We start from the raw sequence: 11,618 nt of genomic DNA, 5'->3' as shown, positions 1-11,618 counted from the left end.
TTATGTCATCGATAAAATGGCAAAAAAGATGAGCTTCAACACAGCAAGAGAATAAGAGGCCGTCATAACCGAGCTATAATGCAACTGGGCATAATTTTTTCGTGACATGCAAGGAATGATCTGTCAACGACTACAAATAAGGAGACCTTTTAGATATTTAATATCGCCTATGGAGTTTGGATACTTGTTTGTTACACCTCTCACTATATTCATACAGAGGCCTCTTGTATGCTACACGACACAGTAAGACAATAAGATTGATAAATGTCACATTTTTCCCCTTTGGTTATTGGGAGAAGATGAATGTTCCATGCGGGTTCTTCATTTTCTGGTAAGAAACCCTATTAATTATCATGCATAAGCAAATGAGAGATGACATTGTGGCATTTTTTTTTTCACATTAAAATTCTTTCGACAATTGGACAATGAACAATAAGAGACGTATATGAATAAACATTTTATATCAACTACTGTATTCAGTTTTCGTATAACTTGTTCTATCAAACACGTGGGCCTAGTTACGGTGGATGGGATCAATACAGTAGTGGGATAATTAACGAGAATATATGCATGTCACGGGATTGCCTGGTGGATAATCAGTGGATAATCTATGCATGCACGATGATGATGTGATGAACCCAAGGGAAAGAAAACCATGGAGGCATATTTAGACAAGTAAATGCATAGCTGGGGCCGGCTATTTTAGCATAGAGAAGTAATATGCAAGAATGGTTAGATCTGTCGCCTTGAATAGGCTATTTAGTGCATGATGGGGGAAAAAAGAAAACGCTTAGATTCGTGTCACCTAGTCTATTCAAAATGGTTAGCCATTCAGTTTGAGATTAAGCCATACTAAGATGATCAATTTTAATATCTGGTTTGCATTGTACAACACCCGCTCCATTGTCCAGAATTTTTGCTCTGGATAAGACACGATATGCTTTTCAGCTACTGAAAGAACCCAACTCCACCTAATTGAGAAATGGTTTAAAAGCAATTGAGAATTCCCAAAATGATGTGATGTGAAAATCCCAAATGGTAGAACAGTCAATAAAAAACGACAATACCAGTGGTTCGAGAATTTGTCACACAGATAGAACACGTGCTGACTTGCAAAATAATCAAAAGATCAACACTGCCGCCTTTTATCCACAAGACAGTGGCTTCAACGAATTCAAAATCGTGATAAACGCGTTGGAGAAATAAAAATATTATACGAAGAATATGGCCAAGTCCTCGTTATTTTTCATCATGCGAACATTGCATCAAAAAGGCCCATGCCTGCGGATGGTTGGATAATAGAGGCGGTATTTGAAACTGTGAGACAGATTCGTTAAAGGACGCGCCCTGGAACTCCATCAAGACCCACCTTAATTTGGTGTCACCACCTTAATTAAGCTGATTTGTTTTTTTCAAGCACTTATCAACTTTCTTATTCCTTTTTGTTTTCCTGCATTTTTTTTTCGTCCTTTTGGACATTTTCATTGTTTGATTGATATTTAGTGACTCTTTTGAATTTTTCTTTTATGCGTTGTCTCCTTTCATAGATCTTTTCTTCTGTACAAAATTTCCACTGTCTTTTACCTAACCCGCCCAATGTTCAAAAGCAGAAAAAAGAAACAAGTAGCCACCAATCCGCCAGTGACCAAGGATATGAAACCACAGGAACTCTCCACCACCTACCGCCCGCTCGATGAGATTCCCATGGCGCGTGATTTCAGAACGTCGGTCATCGTCCCTCAACTCAGTCAAGAAATGCCGTGTCCACCGAGTATCATGATTCACCATGATGGCACTCATCGTGATGACTCCATGCCACCTCTGACCAAAACCATGCTCGATACCACACCGTGTCTTGATTTGGTCTCTCAATCTTTGGATACCACCGATGGCAACTCCCACTATGCCGATCTGGCGGCGTGGCGATCACAGCGTCACCATCGGTTTTCCAATGGTTTATTTGGTGGCAAGCAGCGTGATAATGCAGCAAGGATAATCAAATCAAAGAAAGTTGAATCCGCTCAAAAGACTCAGGAGACCATCGCTGTGACCGAGGTAAATCATCAATAACATGACAATCAAAACCCATGGATGAATCCATAATTCAGGGTGCAGTCAATTTCGTTGTCTTCGGGTGTGAGAAAAAAAAAAGGGGCGGGGAGGAAGGGAGGGGTTTGTGAGAAGCACAGAGGGGATGAGACCTTCAAGAGAAAACCCTTTGCAACACTCAAAAGCCTAGTATACAAGTTCAGGAGAAGAGATCCACCCTAAAATAACGTTTTTCTGATAGGATGAAAACAAACATACCGATACCGTCGAATTGGGTCTCATCGATGATCCTGTCTCTATGCAACTCTCACCGGCCTCTTCTTCTACACCTTCCACTGCATATTCGGACGACGATGACGACGATGATGAAACTGAGGAAGATCTTTTGGATCACACCATTCGATACGAGGATTGCGATGATCTTTCTGATACCGACGAAAACTTCTTTCTGAAAGACTTTGCCGCTGAATCGGTCGAACCAACCAGCGAAAAGGCCCGCCGGCGTCGTTCAAAAGCTTGCAGCACACGCCACCGTTCCACCAAGGCCATGAGTCGATTTGATCTCGCCAATTTCGCACGTCAGTTGCACGAAAATCGATTGTCCGTCATGCAATCGCGTCAAAGTCACATCGTTTTAACCGAAGAAGATGAAAGAGAACTCGACAACTTGCTAGCCCAGCAGCGCATCAGGGACACAGATAAAGAGACCGCTCCTTTCAATGTACCACCTGTACCACCCATCCCACCCATGCCGGTGGAGGAGGATCCACTTCCGCATCAGGCATCCTCCACGGACCAAGACGCACCGGGGCCTGCCGTCACACCTGTGAACCCACGATCCTCGATTTTTCTCGAAAAGCTCTTTCTGTCCGAACATGACTTGCAGGATCACATTACAGAAACATGTGGAGGTAATTATAAAAAAAAAAAAAAAAAAAAAGACAGAACTCTGTTGTCCCGTTGCAAGATTTATTCATCCTACGGTGTTTATTTTTTTTTTCTTAGAATCCTTGCCACAAGAACCCACGGAAATTCATTCATCACCGGTGGATCTTGCTCCTACTGACACAAAAGTTGCTGAGAATGATGACTTGGTCGAGGTCCCTGAAACGTCACTTTCGCGTGTCAAAGGTGTCTCGTCACTGCGATACCCGTCTTCCCGTAAAACAGAGAATGAGACAAACCAAGTGAAGCGATCCCGATCGACCACCGAAACTGAAAAGGTTAAAAATGTCTCATTTTTATCATCCTTGACGCCATCGAAAACAATCGTGGATGAAATTCCTGAAATTCCAGAAGAACCTTCCGTACTTGAACGCCGATCCATTCGAAAGTCCATGAGCACGAATACGTTTCCTGTCCCAGCAGCTGCCATGGAATTGTCTGCTAAAATCGAAATTGACGACAATGACACTCTCGTTGCTCAAACCCCTACTTCCGCCACGGACCTTAACCAAAGTACCTGCAAGCCCAAATCAGGGTCCAAAAGCACAACCTTGTCATCCAAATCATGGAAAAGCACATTATCCCTAGGTTCCCCACCCTCTAAATCATTGAGTACCAAACTATCCAAGCAACAACAACAGCAGCAACAAAAGGAACACCAAAAGCAACAACAGAGCACGGCAGCGCCAAAAGAACCGAGTCGATCCCTGGGGCTCTTTAATAGCCTGCGTCAAGCAAGTCGTACCCGTTCCCTTTCAGGTACATCGCCGTTTAAAGGACTCGTTCGCAATTTGAGCAGCGCAGGATCGCTTCGCCAACCTTCTTTAGCGTCGACCAAGGATTCACCCACCATGTCGCGGGCGGCTCGGGCGGTGATTCAGCATAACATTGAACAACATGAACAGAGACGATTGGAGAAACGGAAAACTGAACAAACCCAAGCCAAGGCTAACTCTACGGACATCCAATCTCCTCGAGCCACGACGTCCTCTGTTGCAGATCAAACCAAATTGGTTGAAGGTACCACTTCTGGGCCTGGTTCATCCGAAAAGGCAGGCGTACGATTACTGTCTCAGTTACTCGCCAAAGCCGCGAAATCCAGCCGTCGAACAACCAAGACGGTAAATATGCATCACGAACAAGCGGCTGGTCCCAACGGAAAGAACTCGCGAGCTCAGGTGGTGCGACGCACGATCATCTATGTCCAACCGGATTCACTGAATTTCCTGAAAAATGCTGTTGCCAATGCACCTCCTGTACCGTCCTTGAAAACGGAGGCCGCGGAAAAAACAGATGCACCTTTGATCGGTCGTCGTCGTCAGTCCAACGGAACCGACATTTCTCCCAAATCCATCGCCAGCGATCAGTCTCAGGAATATGCCACCGCCACCAAAATTGTCCGTCAAACCTCGGTCCGTAAGCGGCTCGTTGAGACGACCGAATCCGATCCCCAAGATGGACCGGACCCGGCCTCGAACCTTTCTCGTCAAGGCTCCAAGAAAAAATGGCGACTTGAAAGTATGGACGAACCGTCTTCCACTACTAACCCAAGCGCAAACGAGGTCCAGGATGATGACAGTGTGTATGATTACTACCGTCACCATCACGAGAGTCAGTACCTTCAGGGATTGGAACTTCGCGAAATGAGTGATGGGACCGTCATTTGGGGTATTGTGAAAAAACAAGGCAACCGCAAGAGTTTCTTTTCTCCGCAACTGGACAATCATGCCTCCGACCAAGCCAGTCATGACACTAAGGACGACAAGAACAACAAAGGGTCGACGTCTTCCCATCCCTTCTCTACATGGACCACTACCTCACCGAGTCGACGTCGCTTTGTCCAAGAAGAGGAAGAAGAAGAAGAAGATAATGAACAAATCGAAGCGCGAGTGCTGGCACTGATGGGTCTGAGACCTGGCAGCTTGGATGACCATGCGTCTTCTCTTTCGCTCAACCCCTCTTCCACTGCCGCTCCTACCACCGCAACAGCCACCGCAACAGCTACAGCAGCACTACCCCCACCTATTCCACGACGATCGCCTCAACGGCAGATACCCAACGCACGATCGACCATGGATCATCGTGCCAAACACATTTCCACTATTGCTTCTCGTCACACAGCTACAACTACGGACATTTATTACGCTCCCGAAATGACCCTTCCCAATTTATTACAAATGGTCACCAATACCCAGGGACCTCACGGTGATGTGGAGGATGGTTCTACTTTGCCCAACCCTAAAAAGTTATCGGTCGAAGAACAATTGGATGAAATGATGCGATCTTTTGCCAGCAGCAGTAGTGGTGAAGATGAAGACGAGGCATCATGATGGGATAGAACAAACAATGAAAAAACCAACATCAAGTCAACCAATGATTACCCTCAAAAAAGAATCCATCGTATTCTATTTCTCTCTCACTCTTTAGATATATAAAATATAATAATCCCTTGTTTATTTGACATACGTAATTAAAAGAAAAAAATAAGGTGCCAACAACTGTCATTGGACGGTCGTTCATCTATATCGGCGAAATTACAGTAACAACCGTGGCGAAGAAAAAAAAAAGCAGCAAATCCAGGATTTCCCAGTTGCATTATAAATTAAAAGTGTGTTGACACCTTGCGGATAATATTTTTTTTATTGATTGGTTGAAGGATAGGGTTATTTTTCGGTGGTGCTTCTTTGTCTTTTCATTTTGACTACTCTTTATTTTCTCGGTATTCTGCAGAACTTCTTTTTTTTCTTAACCGTTCGACATGAAGTTCGGTGCTGAGCTTGATGCGAAAATATATGAACCGTGGCGATCATCTTATTTACAATACAATAAGCTCAAAATCGAGTTTAAACGTCGACAATTGAGTTACGGTTGGCAACCGCAAGACGAAAACGAGTTTATCAATGCCTTGGAAAAAGAATTGGAACGCGTGTATACATTTGTCAAATCACGATTACGGGATTTGCATAAACGGACGACGGACAGCGAAATCGCTTTAGCTTCGGCGACCACTGGACCGACCTTTGACGGGGTTGCCGATACCGTCGCGGAAATTCTTTTGGATGTGAACGATGTGGCGCGATTCCATCATTTGAACATGACCGGGTTCGAGAAATTGGTAAAGAAACATGACCGCTGGACAGCTACACCCATGAAACCGTATTTCCGTGATACCATGCTTAAAAAATGGCCGCTCGATAAACTGCCTACATTTGACGAGCTGATTGTGCGGCTATCCAATATTCACGATGCGTGCCAACTCCATGGTCAGCGACGCGCCGACGCTTACGGCCAAGGCAAAGACCAAACCGCCTTTGAACGGGCCACCGCCAAGTACTGGATTCACCCGGATAACGTTACCGAAGTGAAATCCATCATCCTTTTTCACTTGCCCGTCCACGTCTTTAACCGAAAGAAACAATTCGAAGCCGCCGATGCCGCCGTCTCCAGTGTGTACTTTGACAATGATGCTTTCGATCTGTACTCGGAACGATTAGACCGTGCCGAAGGCGGCGAAGCCATTCGGTTCCGCTGGTACGGCCAAGACAATCGTAACATTTACATTGAACGAAAGACCCATCATGCACCTTGGTTCAACGGCCACTCTGTCAAGGATCGATTTCGGCTCATCGAAGATCAAGTCAATTCCTATGTGCAAGGCGAGTACACCGCCAACGACATTGCTCGAGATTTGCGTGCCAAGGGAAAGCTGGACGAGGTCGCCATCGAGGATAATCATTTTGTGGCCAGTGGAATCCAGCACTCCATCCAAGCGCGCCGCCTTCAGCCTATGTGTCGTGTCTTTTACAATCGCACCGCCTTTCAACTGCCTGGAGATCAACGCTTACGTCTAAGCCTCGACTGCAATCTTACATTTATCCGGGAAGACACGCTTGATGGGATCCGACGACGTCCTGCCGCGGATGGTCGATCCAACTGGCGCCGTACCGATGTAGGCATCGATTACCCGTTTCGCTACGTGGATGACAAGGACATTTTACGGTTCCCGTATGCTGTGCTTGAAACCAAGATTCAGAACCATCTGGGGCAGCAAGTGCCGGCATGGTTAACCGCCTTATTGGAGAGCCATCTTGTGCATGAAGTCCCTCGGTTCTCCAAATATCTTCACGGTGCGTCGCAGCTGTTTGGCAACCGTGTACCTACGGCACCTTGGTGGCTCAGTGAATTGGAATTGGATATCCGAAAACCACCGGTGGCCAATGTCGGTTTATCACGGTCGATGAGTTTGAAGCCGTTGGTCAATGGCCATCATCGACGCTCCCTCGTGGAGGCGCCCCCTCGAGAAAAGAAAATACCGCATATTGCAATCAACTTGGATGCCAGCGAACCGGAAAGAAAACCAGGGCTTCGAACCACCGACAGCAAAGATGGCAAACGCGATATTCTTTCGAGAATCTGGCTCCATCCCGCCTCGCTGGCTAAATTAACGCAAGAAAAAGGATTCATGGGTCAACCACCGACCCCACCCGCCAAAGATTTGCCATCGTACAAACCACCCATGTCCAGAACCGTTCCTCCACGTCGCCGCACCGAACCCAAAACATTTTTTGCCAACGAACGTACCTTTATATCGTGGCTGCAATTCTGTGCCCTCTTGCTGACGGTAGCTCTTAACCTGCTCAACAACGGTGATCGAATCTCTCGCATTATTGGCGCCATCTTTATTATCATTTCCTCCTTGTTATCCTTGTAAGTACTCGCTATTACCGTGGCACAAAAAAAAATGGAATTAACGGGCGATGTTTCCTAGTTATGCACTGGGAAGGTTCCAGTTCAGAGCCTGGCAACTGCGCACGGGCCGCAACATCATCCGGTATGATGATATATACGGGCCCACCATCCTTTGTGTGATGCTGGTTACGGCGCTTATCTTGAATTTTTACCTCCGAGCTCCTACCCTCTCCAGCAATGCGCCGGGCGCGACGAGCAACAAATAATTAGGGCCAAAAAAATCGACACAATAGTATGCTATCGACCCACACTGTATAACTTAGCCTATTCATGTAAGGGGTCGATCGCTTTTTTTTTCTTTTTGCATTTTATTTTTCTTGTTCGCTCAGAAAGGAAACAATTGCACCCACAGCATGAGAACGATTTTTTTTTTAAAAAAAAAAAGAGAAATTGTAGAATTCCACTTGTCAATAAACCACCTAGAAATTCATGGTCAAATCATTTGTAAACGGAGGAAAGAAAGGGTTTGATAGCGAAAAAAAAAAAAAAAAAAATAGGTGTGGAAGATCGCCTATTACAAGACTTTCATTGGCATGTGAAAAAATGAAAAGACCGTGGCTGGGACGAACAGAGTCAAAATAGGGGAAGGGGGAGGGGGGTGGGGAAAGAATATACATCTTGCAGTGATTCGTGAATCAATAGTTTAGGGTCTGTGCTCTCCCTCGACCATGGAATGATAAGAAAAAAGAATCCCTTGCAATCTTTATAGATTAATAACAATATCTAACATTGACGATTGTCCAATAGAGTGAAGCATGATGTTGGATAATCGAAATATGCTATGAGATTACCAATCGTTGATCCTTTTTTTTCCGGCTAGTGGATAACAATATATTAGCAAATAGCGGCTGTTCACGCTTTCATCGTCCTTCGTCTTGGTTCCCGGAACGTTTATCCTAACGCTTCCAAAACGGTTGATTATCCATTCCTTCGATTCAAGTATTCATTTAGTCAATTGGATATCATTGTTTCTATTTTTTATTGTTCCCTTGATCTTCCCTTGCTCTTGCTTTGCTTTTTTTTTCTCTCTATTCTCCAATGAAATTTGGCAATCATCTTGAACAGAATGTGTTTGCACCGTGGAAAACCGATTATCTCCAATATAATACGATCAAATACGAATTGAAACGACGGCAATTGGATCATGCATGGAACGCTCAAGATGAAGCTTATTTTTCACAAACTGTGGTCAACGAATTGGAACGTGTGGATGCATTCATTACACGCAAAATGCAGCAGCTGGATTCACGAATCGGTTATTGCGAGCACATGCTACAGTCGATTGCTCGTAACGAATACAACAGCAATACCCAAGATCTTTGTCGGACCCTGGATGAAAGCTTGGTGGAAGTGCTGTACGATGTCAATGATCTGGCCAAGTTCACCCGTCTCAACTACATTGGGTTCCAAAAACTGTTGAAAAAACACGACAAATGGACGGATTTGAATTTGCGGCAAACCATGGTACCCCAATTCCAGGAACGGGCGTTGGATAACCAGCGATTTGATACTTTGTTTATGCGGCTTTCCCAGTTGAGGGATTGGTGTCGTTTGGGCGGACAACAAACGGAGATGAGACGCCCACTGTCATCGGATGTGGAAGCTCATGCATTTCAACGTTCCACCACCAAATATTGGGTGCATCCGGATAATGTCACCGAAGTCAAGGCCATTCTTTTATTTAATTTGCCCGTCTTAAGATACGATCCCGTAAAAAATTACGAAACCTCGGATTCCGCCGTCTCTAGCGTTTACCTGGACAGTCGCACCTTTGACCTCTACACAAGTCGACTCCAGCGCGATGAAGGAGCAGAAGCCATTCGTCTCCGATGGTAAGCTCTGTTTAGGTTTTCTTTTTGTTTTCTGCATGGTAGCAAGATTCACTGAATTGAGTTTTTTTGGGTTGATTTGACGGGCAATTTTTTTTAGGTATGGACGTACGACTTCGCCCCATATTTTTGTGGAACGCAAGACGCATCATGCAGTGTGGCATGACGGAACGTCGGTAAAGGATCGGTTTCGGTTGCAGGAAACGGAGGTACAACCTTTTTTGAAGGGGACCATTACGCCTCAAACCATTACGGGAGAACTGGAAAAGAAGAATGCAAGACCCAATGTGATTAACGGAACGGAATTCACCGCGGCCGGCGTACAAACGTCAATTCAATCGAAACAGTTGCAACCGACATTGCGCGTGTTTTATAACCGGACGGCGTTCCAAGTCCCGGAGGATCCTCGTCTACGTGTCAGCTTGGACACCGAATTGGCGTGGGTTCGAGAGGACGATTTGGATGGTAAACAGCGAAGACAAGTCAACGAGTGGCGGAGACAGGACTGCGGTATCGATTACCCATTCTCCGGCATCGCCAAGGAGGATGTGCATCTATTTCCTTATGCGGTTCTCGAAACCAAGCTTCAAACGCATCTTGGACAAGAGCCGCCCGAGTGGCTGACACGATTGACGACCAGTCACCTGGTTCATGAAGTGCCACACTTTTCGAAATATCTGCATGGTGCTTCTCAATTCTATTTTGATCAGTTACCGTTGTTGCCATGGTGGCTAAGTGAACTCAAAGTGGATATTCGTAAACCGCGTGACATCAATGTCGGGCTCAGCCGGTCCGAAAGTCTGCGTCCTTTAATGAATGGTCGCTATAGTTTCCTTCCCCCCATGACCACCACTGCCAACACCACCCCCGCCACCGTTTCGATCACAGCATCGCCTTCATCGGCGGAAGCGACACAGCCGGCCACCCCAACAAAAACCATGCTTTCTACCACTACCACGGCTGTTGCTTCTTCTGCACATTCTCCGGCCACCATCATCAATATTCCACATTTGGAACTATTCAAGCCAACATCGGAATTCCAACTGCCAAGCGATGTGGCCAAACGTGACTCGGGGTTGATATGTGCGAGTTTATGGGGTCGTGATTTATTTTCGGACGCCAGTCTCAATGCCGCCAAAACTCAATCCATGTTAGATTCCCTGTCGCAACACCAAACGTCACCGCGTCGTCGTGTTACACTGCTGAGAAATGGCTTGGCAGCTACCCTGGATCGTGTCAAGCCACTGAGACAGTCGTTTTACCTGGACAACCATGATACCATGGCCGATGAAGAGGAGGAAAGCCCAAAATCGGGCACGCCCAATGCCAATCCTCCGTGGCGTTGGTGGCGACGTCGAAATGCATCCAATGGGGCGGGCAAGGCGAATGACGAAAAAAACAATAACAAACAAAAAGTCAAGATTGAGCCCAAAGTATTCTTTGCCAACGAGCGCACCTTCATTTCTTGGCTGCAGTTTTGTGCTCTCTTGCTGACGATTTCGCTGAGTCTGGTGAATTTCGGAGATGAAGTCTCACGGATTTGTGGTGGTTTCTTCATGGTGATTGCCGCGGTGCTGTCTCTGTATGCTTTGTGGCGTTACCAGTATCGTGCATGGCAAATTCGGAACAAAAGTCAATCCCGCTATGATGATCTGTGGGGTCCGGCCGTCCTGTGTTTGCTATTGGTGATTGCTCTGATCGTCAATTTTGTTCTTCGATTTCGTCAGCCGCCTCCCAAATTTGCCACACCCTTTCCCGCTCCTATTTCGTCGGACTTGAACAAGTAAAAATGGAACGGTGTCCCATCTTGCCAAAAGTAATGTCGCTTATTTAATCACTATCCAGGTCTCCTATAACAAAATAGAAAAATAAAGCAATATCGCTCTTACTGAGTCTCTAAAAAAAGTGCCTTCATTGTGTGCTCATGACCGATATTGGAAGAGAGTAATCGATAGATCCACATGGATCACGGTGACTTTGGCTTACTGCTGAAAACTGGCACACGCCAAGCAAATGGAGACATTCATGGTGGTGCAGACTGGATAA

At 45.8% G+C, this 11,618-nt stretch overlaps 3 protein-coding genes across 3 annotated transcripts; all 3 read left to right on the top strand.

Moving 5' to 3' along the window:
* Positions 1–1,440: 1,440 nt before the first annotated feature.
* On the top strand, positions 1,441–5,584 carry BYT42DRAFT_572092 (uncharacterized protein). The gene is made up of 3 exons (XM_051568561.1): positions 1,441–2,055; positions 2,291–2,960; positions 3,055–5,584. The coding sequence occupies exons 1-3, from the start codon at positions 1,597–1,599 to the stop codon at positions 5,322–5,324; spliced, it is 3,399 nt and encodes a 1,132-aa protein (XP_051423215.1). The 5' UTR covers positions 1,441–1,596; the 3' UTR covers positions 5,325–5,584.
* A 168-nt stretch (positions 5,585–5,752) lies between these two features.
* On the top strand, positions 5,753–7,949 carry BYT42DRAFT_496719 (VTC domain-containing protein; the record flags this gene model as incomplete). The annotated part of the gene is made up of 2 exons (XM_051564442.1): positions 5,753–7,701; positions 7,763–7,949. 2 exons carry the CDS (start codon positions 5,753–5,755, stop codon positions 7,947–7,949), a joined length of 2,136 nt encoding a protein of 711 aa, XP_051423214.1.
* A 788-nt stretch (positions 7,950–8,737) lies between these two features.
* BYT42DRAFT_645440 (VTC domain-containing protein) lies at positions 8,738–11,418 on the top strand. The gene is made up of 2 exons (XM_051572652.1): positions 8,738–9,575; positions 9,673–11,418. Exons 1-2 carry the CDS (start codon positions 8,782–8,784, stop codon positions 11,357–11,359), a joined length of 2,481 nt encoding a protein of 826 aa, XP_051423213.1. The 5' UTR covers positions 8,738–8,781; the 3' UTR covers positions 11,360–11,418.
* The last annotated feature ends 200 nt before the right edge of the window (positions 11,419–11,618 follow it).

Source organism: Radiomyces spectabilis (genome assembly GCF_025331425.1).
Source record: "Radiomyces spectabilis strain NRRL 2753 chromosome Unknown BYT42scaffold_7, whole genome shotgun sequence".
Lineage (NCBI taxonomy): Eukaryota > Fungi > Mucoromycota > Mucoromycetes > Mucorales > Radiomycetaceae > Radiomyces > Radiomyces spectabilis.
This window is presented reverse-complemented; position numbering and strand designations above follow the sequence as displayed.